Genomic DNA, 18,998 nt, shown 5'->3' with positions numbered 1-18,998 from the left:
GGATCTCCTACCCGTTACCATAGAACACAAAGCCATTCACCCATTAATGGGAGCTACGACATCTTAATCACAGCACTTTGTCCACATGACATGTACGCGGCAACTAAGAGAGGGAAGCGTCATTAAGATGTAGCGCTCCTTTCTAAAGGTGAGACAGGAGTCCTTGATGGTTAATTATACTGCAAGCCGACATAGCTTTCTTTTTAGTCCCCATATTTTGTTATGACATCTTCAAAAGCAGCCTTCTGTCAGGGTCAGATTCTCTCAAATATGTAAACTTTCATTTACACTTCAGAGTTGTTTTTCTTCTCCTTTTGTGAGCTTTGAATTCTCCAGTGATTGTAAGCTAAGGCTAAAAGCCTAAAGCCTTCAGGATTGTAGCTGTGATATCAGATTGGACGTCGCCCGATCCTGCAGGTAGCTTTGGAGTTCATCGGAGGAAGAGAACCGGGAACAGATTTCAGTTAAGATGGACAATTTGCAGACTGATTCTTGGTTCGATGCATCGGTTTACCACTGGTAGCTTCACCAACCAGGAAATTCTACCAATCCTACCAGCTAATGCTAGCTAGCTAATGCTAGCTTCCGTGTAAACTCGCCACAGTGAACTGGTTAGGCATCTGATTGGTCTGGTGCGCTTTCAGGGGATAACAATGTTAGAATTGATTTAAACTGCCCCCATGTCCGCGGTCTCCCAGGTGTTGAAACTGGGTTAAAATCTGAAAATCGATAAGTGTGTTGTGGGTCTTGGTTGCTGGTTTTCACCCTCAGGAGGACTAAAAACCAGAAGCTGCAGCTCTATAAATACCTCAGGAGGAGGAGGAGGAGGAGGCGGCGCTGCGGCCTTGAGGAAGCTGCTCTGTCCATCAGCCTCGCCTGATTTGAGACGGCTTGATTGAAACGAGCTTCATTTGCAACCGGCGGCGCTCAGGCGTGAAAGCGCCAAGGTGAATAAAGTGGCGGTAAAAGAGGGTCGCAAACATTGTTATCTGAGTTAAACCTAAGAGATGTATCACCACACAACCTAATAACTTATCTCTCCTCCAAAGTTATTATATGCAGAAGACCGTAAAAGGTCCAATTAATTATGTCCATTCAAAGGACACATCTTTTGTTCCTGATATCAGTTTCCTGTCCAGAGATTCCTTTTCTTCCTGGGGTGCTTCTTCTGGGGTTCACGAGAAAAGGCATCGGCTTTATCCCCTCGCAGGAGAAGGCGAAAGGCTTTGACGGGCTTTAAAAAGAAAAGAACTAATGAGAAGAGAAAAGAATGATACAGAGCGACTGAGAGTAAACGGATCGGCACAACGAAGCAGCTGTAACCGGAAAGGACAGGACAGGAAAGCGTTCCGCTCCTGCTGTCGGTTGTGTTGGAAGTGTCCCCCCTCACGGATCACGCTGCTTCGGGCCCGATCTCCTCGGTAACCCCAGAGGAACTGCAGCTGCGCACTGAAAAAAATGCGCTGCTACCTGCTAAATCACTGCATCTGAGCAGCGATAATCAGAGGAATCAAACTGTGGGGTGAACAGTCAAGTCAACTTTCAAGCCCCTACCAGAACCACACCTGAGTTTATGTGTCGTGAAGGAGGGGGGAAAAAACAATGGTGGGTAGAATATTAATATCCTAATATGATACTGTTATTACCTGAGGGACGGCTGCTTAGGAGCCGCGCTGAATCGCTGGCATAATTGGTCTCCTCCAGTCTCACTTTGATGTAAATAACATTAGCAATTTTCCAGCCATTTTGCATTGATCCTCCGCTGCAGAATTGTGCCCCGAGAAGCAGCTGGAGATTGAGCGTCTTAAACGGGAGCTGTGGAGGCTGAGTTTGATTCAGGTCGTCAGGCGGGCCGCTCCACCTGAGAGAGGCGGCGTTATTGAGATTGATTCCTAGCGAGGCCGGCGGCAGTATTTCCGTACGGGGTGGCGCGTTGTCAGAAATGAGCCGGTGAGGCGGCGCTAGCGCCTCCACGGGCCCACGAGAAACACTCATGAACCACAAAGTGGTTCCAGAGGGCCGAGACCTCATCAGGCCCCAGGATAGACTCGCATTCCGGTCGTCCTTTCCAACGAGGCCACCCAACAAATTCTCGCAGGACCAAAGAGACCTGATGAGCTGATATGCAGGCGAGGGCATTTCTAGCAATTTTGGCAGTGTCGTCTGCTAAAGGTCATCTTCGTCACCATCGCATCCGGCTCTGAAGGCAATCAAAGCAGCCATTTACATGCCGAGCAAAATCGTCACTGCAGACCTCGCCTCTCGCTTGATAACGTTGCGGTATTAAGACTCTGAGCCCATAAACCCCCTCCATGGTATATCGTGGCATTAGAAAATACCCTGGGCACGCCAAAGATTAGGTGGGATGAATAGAGATATAGAAGCCAGAGGTCTCATACGATTTCACTCCGGTTTTAGCATGCCAAATTCTTCCCCCCAGCCATCCCAAATCCCCCGTCTGCTGATGCCGTTGCGGTGTACCTGTTCGAGGAATCCGTATCTCTGTTTTAATGGCATTTTTTAAAGATTTGTTTCCCAAGGTGTTGCAGTTTGTCCATAAGCGGCACGGGAGCATTGGCTTCCGACAAAGTAGGAAGGATTGGGAAGCGTCCCACCCTCGGAATTTTAATCTCCAAACGGCACGAACACGCCGCAGCAGATGTGTTTTCCTGAACCGTGAGGTCCCCAAGCTTGTAATCAGATCGATGCGCGCGAGTGCGTGATTGCACCATATGGATGACATCATAACGTCTTATCGGTTTTAGCTGGAGCCAAATGGATGATTGAGGTAGCATCGCCGTCACTTATTGATTAATGCGAGTTTCAGGTAAAACCAGTGTACACACACACACACACACACACACACACACACACACACACACACACACACACACACACACACACACACAAGAATTAGAAATGATAATAAAAGATTTAACTCTCATCTCTACAAATCAGCTGTGTCACGTCCGCGAGCGGCTCCGCTGAGTTACAGCTAGCATAATTCTCCCAGATGTCTCACGAGAATGTTCCCTGATTGTCATCTGGAAATGAATTGGGAATATTAAAACATTAACAACATGATCCCCTCCCGCAAATGAGGCTTGAAAAGCTCCTCTCCCCTCATCTAATGTAATTGCCCACGCGAGATTGGATGACCCATTAGCGCTTTATTGGCGATATTTGCACGATTTGCCATTAAATGACATATTGATTTTCATAAAGCGAGAATAAAGCAGGAATAAAGTGGGATGTAACGTATATCCATCCACAACCCCGGATATAATGATGCCGGGGTTGATGAGGTTGGATAGAGTGCCCCCCCCGCCCCCCCCGCCCCCCCTTCACCACTGGGGGTAGAGGTGTTTGGCGTAATTTCAGATTTTCTGGAGCCCCACAAGGTTAACAAAGCCAGACATCATTTCCATTTGCAGAACCACTCCAGCTAATCACAGAGAGCTCTCGTGAGGTAATTATCAAAAACACAATCAGCGTCCCGGTGACGTCAGGACGCCGTGTCTGAAATTGGACAGATGCGACAGCTTCTGTGGTGCTGGTGGAGGTCATTTTTGTCATTAGGAGCACGGAGCCAAACCTTTTATCCCGCCGCTAACTGCAGCTGCCCCATAAATTTGATACAGTACCAGGGGCCAACCGTGTCCTTTATGTCCATTAAACATTAGTCGGCTCCTGCTCTTCCTGGGCCGAATGTGCCGAGCGCTTTTCAGGTTCGCGCGAGTTTTTATCCCTCAGGCGGTGAGGGAGCGGCGTCAAATATTGTCTCACGCTGATGCAACAGCCTCCAAACTGCCAGGAAGAGACCGCCTGCAGGCTGTAGCAGCCTACAACTGAGCCTTCATCTGTTCCCGAAATGGGAGGTCTTTGTGCGTCAGCGCAGGGTTTTCCACCAGCAGGGGCTCGTCATCAAACGCGGATGACGAAGTCTTTATCATCTCCAACATTTGCATTTCCAACGTCAGGAGCGGAGCGTTGTGTGTGCAGCTGCAATGACGTTTTAACTGGTGAAATAGGGATGTTGTATGAGTCTGATATGCAGCTTTGACCTTTCGTTTTCAGTAGCTTCAAAGTAGCAGTAGCTTCACAAAAGCTTCATACTCTTGACTGCTATTAGCATACTGCTTTTCCCGGTCAGATTGCGCTGCTCCATCCTGAACATCTCTCTGTCTTCTGGCATCAGACAGGATTCTCAGTTGTCTTAGTCTGTTCGGCATCAACGCCCCCCCCCAGCCGGCCCTGGCCGCAGCGACTCCCGCAACGGGGGAGTTCATACCGGCCAAGATCCTCCCTGGGGTGGCCCTCCACATCCATTCGAGCAGACTCTGACGACCAGTGGCAGGAACGGCCCCGGCGGATCAAACTGCGATGCTCGCAGGTGGCTAGCGGTACGCAGGGGCTGGGTAGGTGGGCTACAGGCCACGAGGGGACTAATAGAAGCTGAACACTGACAGTGTGAGTAAGAATTGGAAGTGGATGTGTGCCGCGAGGGTGAGTGCCCGTCGTCCGCCGCCGTGCTTTGTCACCTTGCCATGATTCACCGAGTGGTGGTGGTGGTGGTGGGGGGGGGACGCCATACCTGCCTCGGCCAAAAAAAGCCCTTTCATTTCTTTTTGTCACCTCGGTGTGATGTTGAATTTGCGCCGTCTAATCTCAGGTGAGGGGGCCTTTAATTGGTCTCCTTTAATTTTGATTCTATATGTAACAGAAAGTATCGTCGTAGCGCTGATGTGCCAAGAATATATTCCACCGTGATAGACTGCAGCCTGGTTATTTTCCCATTGAGAATTATCAGGCTGTAATTAGCTTTCCCCAATTACGCAGCATTTTTATTGCTACATTGGGGCCTCGTTCCTCTCTATCGCCACCTCCCCGTTGTTCAAATTTCCTCCCCCCTTCCCCAATTTTCTTTCACATTCTCTGCTCAAATGTCAAGTAGCAGCTGCCAGCGTCTCGCCATCGCAGACCACGCTCATAAATCCTGGCTAATTCTCCACCTCTCTTCTGCGGTGTATAAATCTCCTTGCTCGCAAGAGCCTCAGCCCAGTTGATGAATGGGCTCCGGAACGCGTCGGATGCCAAGTAAAGCTCCCGGAGACGGCACCGACCACGCAAACACGGACTCGATTAATGTTAGCAATAGCGGATCCGTCTTTAAATTTTATCGTTTCTTAATGCGGCCAACCCCCGAGTTTTCACCCCGGCTGACACCGAGATGTGACGTGGCAGGTTTATAAATTAGTTTTCTTTGTGGGATGTTTGAAATTTTTGTTTTTTTTAAAAAAAAGAAGAGAAATGTCCTTAACACCCTGCTCAAGGTTGAATAAGACCCAAACAACAAAAAAAGTTTAGAGTCTGTAAAAATACAGTATGTCCAAAGGATTCATTTGATGGAAATTTTAAAGTTAGCTAGCAAAGTCACTAGCAAAGCTTAGCAGCATAAAGCCAAATTATCAACACCACATTACTCAGAACACCTTTTTCACAGGAGAATAGAATTTTCATGGGTGGTCTGCTTGGTGAAAGGGAACGGGGAACTCAGCAGCCAGTTAGCTAACAAGCAAGTGTAGTTTTGTTCTTCGTTAATAGCAGCTACCTGAGCAGCCCGCTGATCTCCATGTTGACAAACATTACTATGCCGATCTCGCAGCTCAGACAACTTCCTGGGAAACTAATCATAATCGATCAGCTTATCTCTGTGCAGGACGGAAAGAGGCAGAAACTCGCCGCCAGCTTGTCAAGTGCCAAAAAGCACTTCTTCAAAATAGCATCGTGACGACACAGCCTGTTGGCACGCTCCGGGCGTTTGCCCACTGCTTTGAACGGTAAATGAAAGTGTGACGGATGGCACCAGTCGTCGTGAAAAAGCTGTCGTGGCTCCTCTCCATAGCAACCTCGCCTGATACTTCACAGGCGGAGACATGATGGAGACTTTCTAGCCTGGCTGGCAAACCGCAGGTTGTCTGAGCTCGACTGATAAAGTAAACACCATGCGGAGAACGCTGATAATTGAAGATATTCAATTATAAGCAATCCCAATGCTAATGTGACTAACACCTTTTGCAGTCAATATGACCACATTAGCCAAAGCAAAAGGGAAAGCTTCTAGGGATCAGGCTAATGGGTTACTGGAGAGAGTATTATGCCTAATATCTATATCCTAACGATGCATGCTAATTTTTCACAATATATAAGCAGATACTAGCTAGCGCTGTGTCCCAAACCACCCCTATACCCTACATAGTGCACTCAATAGTGTGGACGCCATTTTGAAAAAGTGTCCGAATTCTTAGTGAGCATCGCTGTACCCTATGTAGTGCACTCAATGTATCCCACAATGCACTGCGAAAAGTAGTGTACAACCGATGCACCCTAACTCGGAAATGTATCACGTGATACCGTAAAGGCTGATGGGATACGTTTTTTTAACGTAGTTTCCACTGTGCGGTTTGATATATGAAATTTTTGGGAAATAAGAAATCAATTCAATCACCCACCCTCACTTAAAATTGTTCTTCGGAATCATCTGTTCCTCACCAGGCGACAGCATCTCAGTAAAAGAATATTTACAAAGATGAAAAGTCTTGATCATCACATCTTGGCTTGAAAATGTCAAGGGACACCAATTATTTTAGGTAATAAGTAATTATTATTTTATTATTATTGACATTAATGTTTTAGTTATTACATAAAGTTAATTATAGGGTAAAATATTGCATTTTCATAAAATGACCTCTGAATGTATTTCGGATGGGTTAAAATAATTAAATGGACCTGGCCACTCTTACCGTCGACCAGGGTCGTAATTATTACGCGACACCATGACGTCATTTTGCGTGCGCCGTAGTGTCCGAATGATCATTTTAAATTCAGTGCGCTACGTAGTTCACTCAATCCATGTCCCCCATGTAGTGAGCAGTGAATAGGGAACGAGTGTGTGGTTTCGGACACAGCGTAAATGAACCAGTGTCTTTTTTCTTAGAAGTAGCTGTATGGTGGTAACTAACATGGACCCAAACTAGTTGGAATGTCTATGCAAGCTACAGACCCACTAACAAGAAGCTACAGACCCACTAACAAGAAGCTCCAGACCCACTAACAAGAAGGTCCATTTTCTGGCACAGCGACACCTTCACAGCGTCTTAGCACATACTCCGATTCCACGGCTACCGAGGCGCCTCGTTGATAATAAGTTTTCTGTCTTTTCTTCTCTTTGTCACCCCTGAGTGTGAGACCCTTCCTGCCAATTACGTCCTTTTTTCCACCCTGTGATGGAGAGATGTGAGGTGTGGGAGCAGAACCCTGGAGGGACGTCTGCGCTGAAATACGGACGTCTTGGCAATCCTGATGAAATACTGGACTCAACCCTTCCATGGTGTCCCTCCCCCGCCTCCATATGTCGTACATCACTGCCATGTATTCTCAGACAGGATCAGTAAATCTCCCGCTGTTTTTACAGTTTAACACAAAATTGCCGCCTGGCCGCAATCCTCAAAGGACCGGTTGTGGAGGAGCATCATGGACGTCTTTCCTCACGCGGACCCCAGCAGAGGTGTGAGGAATCACAGTGGGGGCAGGAGGGAGATGGGACAGATGTTGTGAGGAGGAATGAAACATGGTTCTGAGGAGGCTGGAACAGATGAACGCAGCTGGATCGGCTGCGACACAGCTGGATCGGCTGAACCGTCCTTTGGGAACCCTGTCATGCACCTGCTCCAGATGTACTGAGCGATTATTAAAAAAACGCTAAATATGATCGTGTTTTTTCTTCCCCTATAAAAAAGATTGATGAAAAAAAACAATTAAAACAGACCTGAACTGATTCAGAATCAATTGCTAAGAATATAACTGGATTTGCTAGTTCTACCGTTAGCTCTTTGCTTGCTGAAGGTGAGAGGCTGAAGGTGGCGTCGCTGTAGAGGAGGGACAAACTGTCACACGCACGTGCACGCACCTGTGTTTGCGTGTGAATGTTTCGCCAGGAGAGTTTGAGAAAAGACAGTATCAGCAGCTATAATCTAATTATCCTGGCACTAAGTGAAGGGCACAAAGGGATTATAGAGGTTAAGTACTGCGTTCCATTAGTGGTCTGACACTTATCACCTCTATCATTTCATTATCTATAATTACCCTGATCTGAAAGAAGACTCACAAATTCCATCAGAGTGCAAGACCCCTCCAAGAAAAGGCTGCAAATGTAACATCTGTGAATCCCTAAAATAGCCTCTTTGAAAGGATGCGCTGCAGCAAGGGATGCTGGGGGATTAAGCCGAATTGTCACCGGAGTTTGCATCCGTGCATGATCCTGGTAGGAGAATAAGTGGGAGTAAACGGAAGATGGAAGTCACCCCTGGGTGTAGAGGGGTCCATTTTATGCATGAATAATGCAGGAAAATAGCTGCGTGGCCATTTATTCTCCAGCAAACTGACACCTTCCGGGTTTTTTTCTTTCAACAGGATGTCCTCCGATGGCGGGCGTTCGGAGGTGGCCGCCTGTTTTGACACCTCCGCCGGTTTGCTAGCATGCTTGTTTGCACGCCGCAGCGCGTGTTTGCAGCTATCTGGAGCGTGTGAACTCTGCAGAGGCGCCGCCCGAACTCCTCACAGGTGAGTCGTGTGTGTGTGTGTGTGTGTGAGGCGCCGCTGTCACCTTCCATCATTTCTCCTCCCCCTCCTCCTCCTCCTCACACATCTGTTTCATGTCGTTCATTAATGGATGCCCCAGGGCCAACAATAGCTCACCACAGTTTTTTATTGCTGTCACTCCACTCGCCGAGTCGTCAAGGTCAAATCTGCTCCGCCGTCGTTCACCTGTCACACTCCCACTGACATTTGTGTTGTCGGAGAGTCAAGTGCGTGCGCGTCTGTGTGTGTGTGTGCATCCTGGGAGGGGAGAGTAAAAAGGAGGGCTGGAGTGACAGGAGAGGGATGGGAAATTAGAAAACGTCAGGAGAGCATCCCCGTGAACAGATGTAGCCTGTTCTCTTGTTCTTGATTAACTGTGATGAGCGGAGCTCCGGTGGGGCCACAATATGAAAGCACAAATTATAAAAGCAATCTGTTTCCTGGGGAGGGATTTTAATCACAGAATCATTAGTTTTTCAGAGAGGTGATCAGTTTGCAGAGGCGGTTGGGGTGGGGGGGGGGAAATGCGGCGGCTTCCATAAACAGGCGAATTATTCAAAACTTTGATCAGTCGATGGCGATATTCAGTCACATGCATCTCTGACATTTTATTGAATTATGTAGAGGGATTTCAAAGGATTTGGAAGTTTGTCGGCAGTGCTTTTGAAAATGCCTTCAGGCTCTGTGATCTGCTACAGCTGCTATATAAATATGACCAGTGTGTGCTTTGGCTCGCCGCTAAAATGACTCGGCTCCCTTTGTTGCTCCAGTTTAAATGTTCCTGACCTGCTATTATGCGTTAAATACAACTAAAAAATAAAATAACTAACAAAAGACCGCATGTTTCTGACTGCTAGCCTGTCACTTTAGCAAACGCTATATCGATGCTACATTGCTAAGCTCTAGCTCCAAAGCCAAAAAGATGTAATTCCAGGAACTAAGGCCCTTTCTTGAGTAATGAGGCGTTTTTCCCGTTGGCCTGCCAAGAGATGTTATGTAAGTGCATCTTTCAGGAACTCCCGCTAAACAAAAGTGACTTGTGCTTCTCAAATCCGAACCACTGAAGTAATATTTGGCCTATTCTCAGCGTTCTGACAGTTGCACTCCCACAGTTTTGTATAGGAGCTAAATTAGCCCCTCATTCTATTGGCTAAGCACAATCGCTAACGTCGAGAGCCACATGACGAGAGTCTCTGAGAAGGAGTCTCTCTGTTTGATTTCACAGTTGCGAACCAAAAAAGCGGATTTCTCGGTGTTACGACATTTTTGCTCGTGTCCCAACAGAGAGCGCCTCTGTTTGTGACATTTGAGGTTCGGAGGGGGAACGACTTCCCTGATTTCACATTTTTTTCCTCCTCTCCTGTACTCGGGGAGGGCTGATGGCTGGCGGCCTCGGGAGGAGGACGGCGTTAAATCACAAACCCTCAGAAATAAAGGTCTGGAAAAGCTTTCAGGGACCATTTGGATCTGAGAACAGAGCTTCATTTGGGTTTCTATCTCTCAGCCCAACAGCTTTGTTTCTACACAGCAAACACTCGGGAGCCTCCCTGCTGCACACTGAGATCAGATTTCTTCTGTAAGCAATTTGCTTAAAAAGCTGGTAGGGGAAAGCGTGACCAAGAGGAACCCGGCGTCTTCTGCTCGGCGCCATTATTTTTAAGAGTCCGTAAAAAATTGGGGAAAGTATTTGGCGAAGGTCTTCAGGCAGAACTGTGTGTTGTAAGAACTTTAACTAGCAGACAAGTCTGGGGCTGACAGTCAATTACAAGCATCTCCCTGAGCGGAACCACAGAGCAGGAGGACAGGGGATCTTTTCCGTTATCTGGTCTCCGCCGTCTCCATGTGCTCCTAACAAGCGGACTCATGGGGCTGCGGCCTTGCAAGCCTTGCATCTCACCCGGGGAGGAGTCCGACGGCTGCCCCGACCGCTGCTGCGACCTCTGCTGCGACCTCTGCTGCCAGATGTGCGTGGACGTGTGCTCCGGCTTGTGTTCGGGACCCTGCAGCTACACGTTCTGCAGCCTCTGCCTGGGCCTGGCGTCCCGATGCGTCTCCATCTTCAACCAGCCGCAGGCAGGACCCTCGGAACCCTCACTGTAAGTGCGTCAGGTGCACGGAAACTGTTGTGGTGAGACACGACGAGCTAAATGTAACCTGGTCGTTGTGGGTTTCAGAAGACGGGCCTGAGGAAGGACCCTTGGAGAGGAGAGGAAGCGTTCCTGCAGCAGGTACATTTCATTTATCTTCTTTTTGGCCGCTCATATGCTTAAGAAATGAAGGGGAATGAAATGCAGCCGGCCTTCTTCCACAATGAACCTAGTTTTCCCGAGACTTTTCTGACTGTAAAGTAAGATTTTTTCATTTCGGCCTAATCCGTACTGACCTCTGAGAGTCCTGCCAAGCGCACTGTGGAACAGATCCAGTCTGTATTGTTTGCTTTACATGTGCTTTTTAGTGATTTTCTGTTCTGGTACGGGGGGTCCGGGCCCCTCTGGACTTGATTCCTGACAAGGTCAAACAGCCTAACGCAAAAATTTGCCGTTAATGTTTGAGTTTTCTCTTCCGCGGGTCCAGCACTGCCAGGCTGGTCCCAGAATCCCTTCTGATGCGTTCAAATGTCCCCCACAAAGAAGAGGTCTGTCAAAACTACAGGAGACACTTTTAAAGAGAGAGGAGGGGCGCGATTAGCTGGGACGAGGGCAGAAGAAGCCATCATGACTAATGAGAGCGAAGCGAGGTTAAACGGGGATATTGGAGGAGGTTTCCAACAGCAGCCGGGTGAACTGGGAACGCCACACACATGAGCGGTTTGCAGAGCTGTGATTGGGCGGGACAGCGGGAGCGAGCGGGGCAGAAGCATCAGAGGTGTGACCCCCGCTGCAAATGCGATGTGACGATGTGACTTTGAGGCTCCGCGGCCGGAGAGCTCACAGCTGGACCCAGCAACACGCACAAATGGTGCCGATAACAGAGAGGAATCGATTCATCAGTGGATGATTAAAGCAGGAAAATGTTGATCATAAAGGAGTAAAAATAGCAAATTACTTCATGTTGACGAGACAATGAGGATCATTGTTCTCGTTAGCGTAGTGATAAAGGTGTTGAATTGGTCTGAAGAAGCACTCGAATGTCAAACTAACAGATACATATTTGTGCGACTGAGCTAATGTAAAATCACTCTTTAGCTCAAGCGCCCCCTGGTGGCAAAGAGTCGTCATGCAGCGCTTTACTTCCAATAACTTACTGAACAATTTTGTTCTAAATTGTGATTTTATCCTTGCTGTCACGATTTCATGATCAGACATAAAATTACAAGAGCTTGAGAATCTTAGCGATTGAGCGCGATGCCGCTGACAACCAGAGCAACGTTCGAGGATGGAGGGGAATCCAACGATCCAAGGAAGGTGCATCGTGTCCCCAGATGTCCCCCTGCCCTGGTTTCCCCCTCCTGTCTCACACTTCCCCCCTCCCAACCCTCTCAGGATACTCCACGAGTCCCTAATTCCTGCCACTGACCTCATTCTTCCGCGAGGTTGCGTGAAAAATGTTCGGTCTGTACCGATCATCCCAGAGGGGCTTCCTGTTTCCCTCTGTCACGTTTTGATTGTCTCCTTGAAACGTCGAGGAACGGAGGACTGAACGTCGATTCAATAAATGGAATCCAGGAAGAGGTGCGATGGGAAGATTGTTCATATATATCGCACCGGAATCGATAAAGAGCAGCGGCTTAATTGCTGCCGAAAAGCAGTAAAACGGTGCCTCAAAGGGGCCTTTTGTTAGCCTAAGTTATAGCGCGTGTCTGTTCGTGCTGCTGTTTTTGTCCTCCTTGACTGATTCCTTCATTAATAAAATGTGCAAACGCCATGGCAACGGTGGCAAAGACTCGGGCGGAGGCCTGGAATGACTGAATGGATATTGTTGGGAGGAAATGAGAGCTCTGGTAAGGGTTCTTCTCTCCCCCCATCTTTCATCTCCTCCCTCATTCCTTATCTCTTTGTGGCTGAGTGCGTTCCCGCTCACCTTTCCTCGCTCGCTCCGCCGACATGAATCGCGTGGCTTTTACCGAACGGCGTCAGGAAGACATTGTCACTGTCGCTGTCACTCAAGTAGATTACAGCAGCCGCAGAAGCTCCTCGTTGATGCGCCTTCCAAAAATAAGTCGATGGCGCCCAACTTCACTGGCCAGGTATATCTGAGGAGTCGTGTTTCTTCTAACAGAAGAGGAGGCGCAAAACAACTCACAAGGGATATTTCTGCACCCAAAGATGAGCTGACGTGACTGATCCTTAGAAATATGTTTAATTCTGTCACTGATATTTAACAACAAACTCTTTTCCTCCCACATTTGAGCCTGCGGATGTCATTTTTTATTAGCAAGACAACAAGTTGTGGGCTCAAAGGCTTTAAAAAGTGAGTTATTGTAGGTTCTCCACGCTCCAGAGACGTACCAGTGAGGCCTCTAGGAGGGCGGGGGGAGTTTATTTTATTTTTAATTTCGTAGAGATGGAATTGGATTTTATTTCTGACCACATCGAGACCTCCCGCCTTATCCCGCAACCCAGTCCTCCCACTCAATTTCCATCCTGCCGCGCCCCGAGTCGGGAATGATATAGAGATGTGCTGCCTGAGATGGGGAAGACAGATGGAGGAAAGGAGGGCAGGGGAATGGCAGAAGAATCGGGCGGCGAGATGAAGAGCGGGGAAAGTGAGTTGGAGGGCGGGCGAGGTAACGGTGGACAGATTTCAGCATTTCCAGTCTCCGCCAGATTGGTATGATAACTTTGATTCATGCGGCGAAACAAACTGCGCAGCTATCACACCCCGCTAAATTACCTGGAGCTGTTTCCACGCGTGGCACCGAGACGCACCGCCGAACGTTCCCGCTCGGGGAGCCGGGACCGCGTTTCTGGGAAGGGAAAGCGGATGAGTTCTGGAGAAAACCCATCAATTAAACAGTAATCCATCTTTAAAAACTCCGTGCCTCCACTACTGAGCCGCTCGCTTAGCATTCAGGACGTGGCTACTAAAGTGAAACAAAGCTAACGCTCGCTGCTGCTCTCTCAGGTGCAAACAGAGTCTGGTTCATGCATATAAATGGTGGCGAGACGATTGCTCATCACGGATGCATTACACGTCCGGGTGTGATTACTGAGCGGTCTTATTAGTATTTAACAATTTGACCAGTGATCACAGAGGGACGGGGACGGAGGGACGGGGGGGGGGGACGGTACCCAAAACTAAAGGGAGAATTTAATGAATAGAGGACAGCTCTCGTAGGACTGGTGGGACGAACCGCAGCTGGTTTACATGGGTAACATGTGACAAACGGAGTTAAAAATCACATTTGAAAATAAATTTCCCTCTGGCTTCCCGGCAAAGCTATTAGCTGAGGAAGGAGACGAACCATTCATTAGCTGACAGATTCAGGTGAATTGCAGGAAAATTGGCGTCCTCACAATGAAATGGTTACGTTGCTAATTGTGTGTGTGTGTGTGTGTGTGTGTGTGTGTGGATGTGCGGCGAGCACGTTCACCAACACCTGCTCAATTTGGTGGACTCGTGTGTTCTCCACGTGGAATGCGAGCGTTCCATTAACCCGGATTTGTTGTTCACATTATTATGTGGAGGGGGGGGGAGCGAAGACGAGGAAGACATGAATAAAAAACGAGTTATGTGTTTTTGACCCTGGGAGAGTTTCGGCTCCGTGAGAGCAAAAGGTCAGAGTTTCTGCTGAATACCAACAGAACCTCGGGAGCCAACTGTCAGTCACGGTAATGGAAGCTAACAGTGCTTTGGCATCTCTCTCTCCTTCCCTCTCTGCGCTAACGTTGTGTCTGCTGCTAGCCCGACCTGGCGAGTTTAATGATCGGACGAGAACAGTTTAGCGTGACACTTGATAATATAAACGTTTGCTCACCACATTACGAGATCGGGACGACTTTTTAACTCTCCCTGACAGCTGTAGCCGCCCTTAGCTATCTGATAATGATGCCAGTTATTCCTTACTTCCTTACCTCCAGACGCGTGAAAATGTGCTAAAACGAACGGAACGTGGTGTTTATAGAGGATCGTCTTGTTTTTCCATCTGCTGTTGCGAGAGTGGTTGCGCACAATACGTGCCAGTCACGTTCCCGAAAGCGAATTCCGGATTCAGCGCGGGCGAATCGAGGAGGAAATTGATCTTACATCAGTGAGCAGACATGAATTTGATCAAGGCGACGGTGCGTCGGCAGTGGTTAAATAATTACTGCGGAAACATCGGATCTGATGGTAAGCAAGCCTGCACGCCGTACCTCCGGAAGCCTCCACCTCTCTGACCCTTCCAAGATGGGATTTTTTGTTCCCCCCTGGTCAAACACAGCCAGTCAGTCTGGCTTGTGATGAGGAGGAGGAGGAGGAGGAGGAGGAGGAGGAGGAGGAGGAGGAGGAGGAGGCGAACGCAGACCTCTCGCCCCGCAGGTATGACTTTGGACAGTGGAGGGGACCTGCTGCTCGGCTACAGTGATGAACGACTTTGCCTACCCTCTGATAATTGCTCACTCAGGGGCACGGAGAGGTCCATTAATCAAAATGAGTTGAAGAATAGGACTCCTGCACCTGCACGCCGGGCTCCAGCACGCCCCAGCAACCCCGGAGAAGCCCCGGAGAAGCCCCAGAGGCGGCGGCATGGGAGGAACGGCCGGCCAGGGCACTGTCACCGCCGAGTGACAGTTGGCGGCTCCGCTTGAAGCTTCGCAGCCTCACCTGCCGATCAGAGGAGACGGCGAGGTGGGGGAGGGGAGGGGTCTTCCATTAGGCCTCTGCCAACAGAACAGCCCCGAGCAAGGTTCACCCTGCCGTGACTTTTCCGCAATAAACAGGAAGAAAAAAAAGAAAACAGAAGCAGCCTCGTGTGTGAAGGAAACGGAGTCCAAATAAAAGTGCGTGATTGATTCCCGCGTCCGCCGCCGCGTTTGATGGGCGGCGACGGGAGCAAATAACCACTTTGTCTCAGGAGTCAAATCAGGGCAGAGGGCTCCCGTTAACGGGTGATCCCGCTCCCTAAGTGAAATTGACAGAAAATCACGCCCAAGGTCGGAGTCTCATCCGCTCTGCTGCTCTTCTCATGCGAAGAACAGATGCGCCGCGCTTTGATATTCACATTTCCCATCATCCTTTGCCTTTGATATGCAGAATACCTGCCCTGCATGCTGGGATACATATTTAACTTTGGAAAACTCTTCTGTGCTCGACATTCCGCCGGCTCTATAAAGATAAAGCTTTTTTTTAAATGACTGTGACTGTCACACTCCTGATGATGCTGCACATTTCATTTGGTTTGTTTGTCGTTTGTTCCAGCCCAAAAACCTCTTGGAGCCTCCCGCACCTGAGGGTTGAAGAGAGGGGGCAGCTCAGGACGCCTCATCCCTCCGCCCATCCAAGACCGATGGACTTTGAAGATTTTATATGTTTCTGAGCATGAAAGAAACGGCTCAGCTTTCGACAGTCGGTGTTTCTAATTAACTTAATGGGCGTCGCTATGGTGACATTTTACTGGTAATGCTTTATTTCCAGACTGTCTGGACCCACAAATCTGATCACTGCTTCTAATTTGCAGATCAGAACTCATATAATGTATTTTACACGTGGTCACGTGGCCGAAAGGCGCCGCGTGCGCGCCTGAGAGGCCACCGAGTCCGCCGTCTGTGATCTGTCGATCCTCATCTTCTCCTCAAGTGGATCACAATTAAACAAGGACGCGCCAACGTCACCGGTGATGCAAACGCTAATCTGCTCGAGGTCAAACCGCCGTCACTGAACTGAAATTTCATTTTAAGGAGGATTTATCGGGGAGATTTTTACAGCAGCGGACGTCAACATGTTGGCAGATGACGAAATGAAACATTTATCCCACGTTTTTGAAACAAGAGACTGTGTTGTGTAACTGCCACGCATGTGACCTGATGTCCCCGGAACAAGGAAGTGAGATCTAATTAGAGCTAATGAAACGTCAGTGAATGATGTGGTCTCATTTAAACTGTTAGCGCTTTGAGAAAAATGCTGTGAGGCGGCCGACACGTTGTACTGCTGAGCGTGGAGTCACGATTCCGTGCTGCAGGTGCGTCCCTCACTAGCATGAAGCTGCTCTGCAATGACAGCCAGCAGGGGCCGTACTCCGGCCGCTATCACCCCTTTAGCTGGGCTTCGGCTCCCTCTGTCAGATGAGATTGGGCATCGGCAGGGTGAACGGGACCTGCGGAGTAAATGAGCAGTAATGGCCGCCGTGTTTGGACAGTAGGGGAAATAATACGGTGCTGATTGGCAGCCGTTCCCCAGGTGTGTTCTGAGGCGGAATGGTAACCGCGGTCACATGCCGCGTCGCCCCGGCACACACTTGCATAGATTAATAAGGAAAGCAGGAGGGGGGTCTTCTGGTCCCAGTCCTTGTCGTAGCTGGAATAGACGAGTCGGTCGTCTTCACAGTCATTAGCTGAAGCGTACTCGAGGGTTCTCAGAGAGGCACTAAAATGGCTTCTTACTAGCGAAGGACATTACAATTATGTGTTTTTCTGCTTGGCCATCCACCTGCCGATCATTTATTCTGCATATCCTCATCTCTGCTCCAGGCTCTGTCAGATTGGGAAATATAGTATCGCAGAAAATCTCATTGCTTGTGTAAAATTTTCATTCAGCGAGGTTAGACAACCACTTTTGTACAATAAAGATGCTGCTCGGGCCTTTCTTCCATTCACATAACAAGCAACAGAATGTTGCTATTTATTGCCCTTAGCTTGACCTGACAGACACATTTACATTAAATTTTCAACTTGCGGTTTGTTCACAGGTATTTGGCGTCTCTCTGAACGGAGTGTTGGTATTTTGACATTTTACTTGTGCTCCAGTACGGCTGTTTCATCTGATGGATGATACATGCTGTCAACCCTCCCCAGCAACTGCCAACACAAACACAACAATATACTCCCGCGCGTCGCAGTTAACCGGCAGATCTTTCTCTCTCTCAACCGGTCAGAAATACGGGAAAACAGGTACCGTGACACCCGAGCTGGTGCTCCTGCCTGCTAGCTACGCAAACAATTGCAGTGCGAATTGCCATGGGCACAAGTAGTTAAGTTTACAGAGTTCAGTATGTTGGACCTAGCATCACAGGCAATAGGTAACATGGGATAGAGGATTGAAGCTAGCATCACTTGAAAAGCCAAACAAGGCCAGATGTTTATTGTGGAGGCTAAACTGTAGCCTCTAACAACGATGATCAAACACTGCAGTAACTTCAGCAGCCTTTTTCTACCACGCCTTTGCTCCACAGCCAAATATGGCGCGATTAGACGCTAAATCCGACACTTCTTTTGCCGGTAGCAGCTCTTTCGGCAAGGGAACAAGCCGACAATGAGAGTCAGGTGGAGAAAGGTCGCGTTCTGTGCACGTTCGAGGACTCGCTCGGGTCTCATCTCATTTTCACAGCTTGCCGTTTAGTTAGTTGCTAAGCGCTCCTGTCCGTTTTTTACCGCCTTAAACAGGGGAATTTGTCAAGAAGAGCAACGACACATTCAAGGTGAAAACCAAACACATTAACGTGTACTCATCAGTCTCTGCGCTCCCGTTCCCCAAATCACACGTTTGGAATAATGGCGCCTGCCAAAAAGCAATCCCGTTCTTTCAATCTAATGAAGACCCAGCAGGCTGAATATATCAAGCACCAAAATCCCCATTTTCCTCCTGAAGTGGGAAGGGTGAACTTTTTGGCTGGTCCCCCCATCTTCAGCGGGCTCTTTGAGGATTAGTGGTTTTAAAGTTGAGGTTAGACTCGGGTTTGGGTCCGGGTTAGCTTACAAGCCTGAATATGGCATTATAGACGAGCCTTCATAGAAGCTAATGTATCATTTTAAAAAAGAGTAAAATGGCGGTCAGAGTTTTGGTGAGGAGGAACAAAAATCTGTTCTCCACACACACACACACTCAGGTACACACACATAATAAACAAGAAAAATTGATTACCACCTCTTGCTGATTGCAGACCTGTCTTCTAAATCTAAATTGCAGCTCCAACACAAAAGCGGAGCATGCAGCCACGGCGCGCTGAATCAATCTCCCCCCACTCTCCAACTGCTCGGCTGACAAAAAGTACAATCTGTTATTTTTCCCCCTCTCATCTGAGAAATGAAAAGCCCCATGATGTAAAACACTCCGAGGACAAAACGCTGTCTGCATTTTCTCTTGCGTCCTTGCGCAATTTAACTAAAGGAAAGTTGAAGGTGCATTGATTGGCAACAAATTCGGAACACAATGCCGAGATGCGATTTAAAGTAAATAAATAAAGCGTCACCTTCTACAGCTCAACACATTCCCCTCACATCCCA

The 18,998-nt window shown here is 48.5% G+C and overlaps 1 protein-coding gene across 1 annotated transcript; it reads left to right on the top strand.

The window, feature by feature from the left end:
* The first annotated feature begins 6,756 nt into the window (after positions 1–6,756).
* LOC105416456 (keratin-associated protein 5-4-like) lies at positions 6,757–17,410 on the top strand. The gene is made up of 6 exons (XM_029836966.1): positions 6,757–7,390; positions 7,475–7,567; positions 8,473–8,622; positions 10,497–10,736; positions 10,815–10,868; positions 15,979–17,410. Exons 1-5 carry the CDS (start codon positions 7,287–7,289, stop codon positions 10,825–10,827), a joined length of 600 nt encoding a protein of 199 aa, XP_029692826.1. The 5' UTR covers positions 6,757–7,286; the 3' UTR covers positions 10,828–10,868; positions 15,979–17,410.
* The last annotated feature ends 1,588 nt before the right edge of the window (positions 17,411–18,998 follow it).

This window comes from Takifugu rubripes, chromosome 5 (assembly GCF_901000725.2).
Source record: "Takifugu rubripes chromosome 5, fTakRub1.2, whole genome shotgun sequence".
Classification (NCBI taxonomy): domain Eukaryota; kingdom Metazoa; phylum Chordata; class Actinopteri; order Tetraodontiformes; family Tetraodontidae; genus Takifugu; species Takifugu rubripes.
This window is presented reverse-complemented; position numbering and strand designations above follow the sequence as displayed.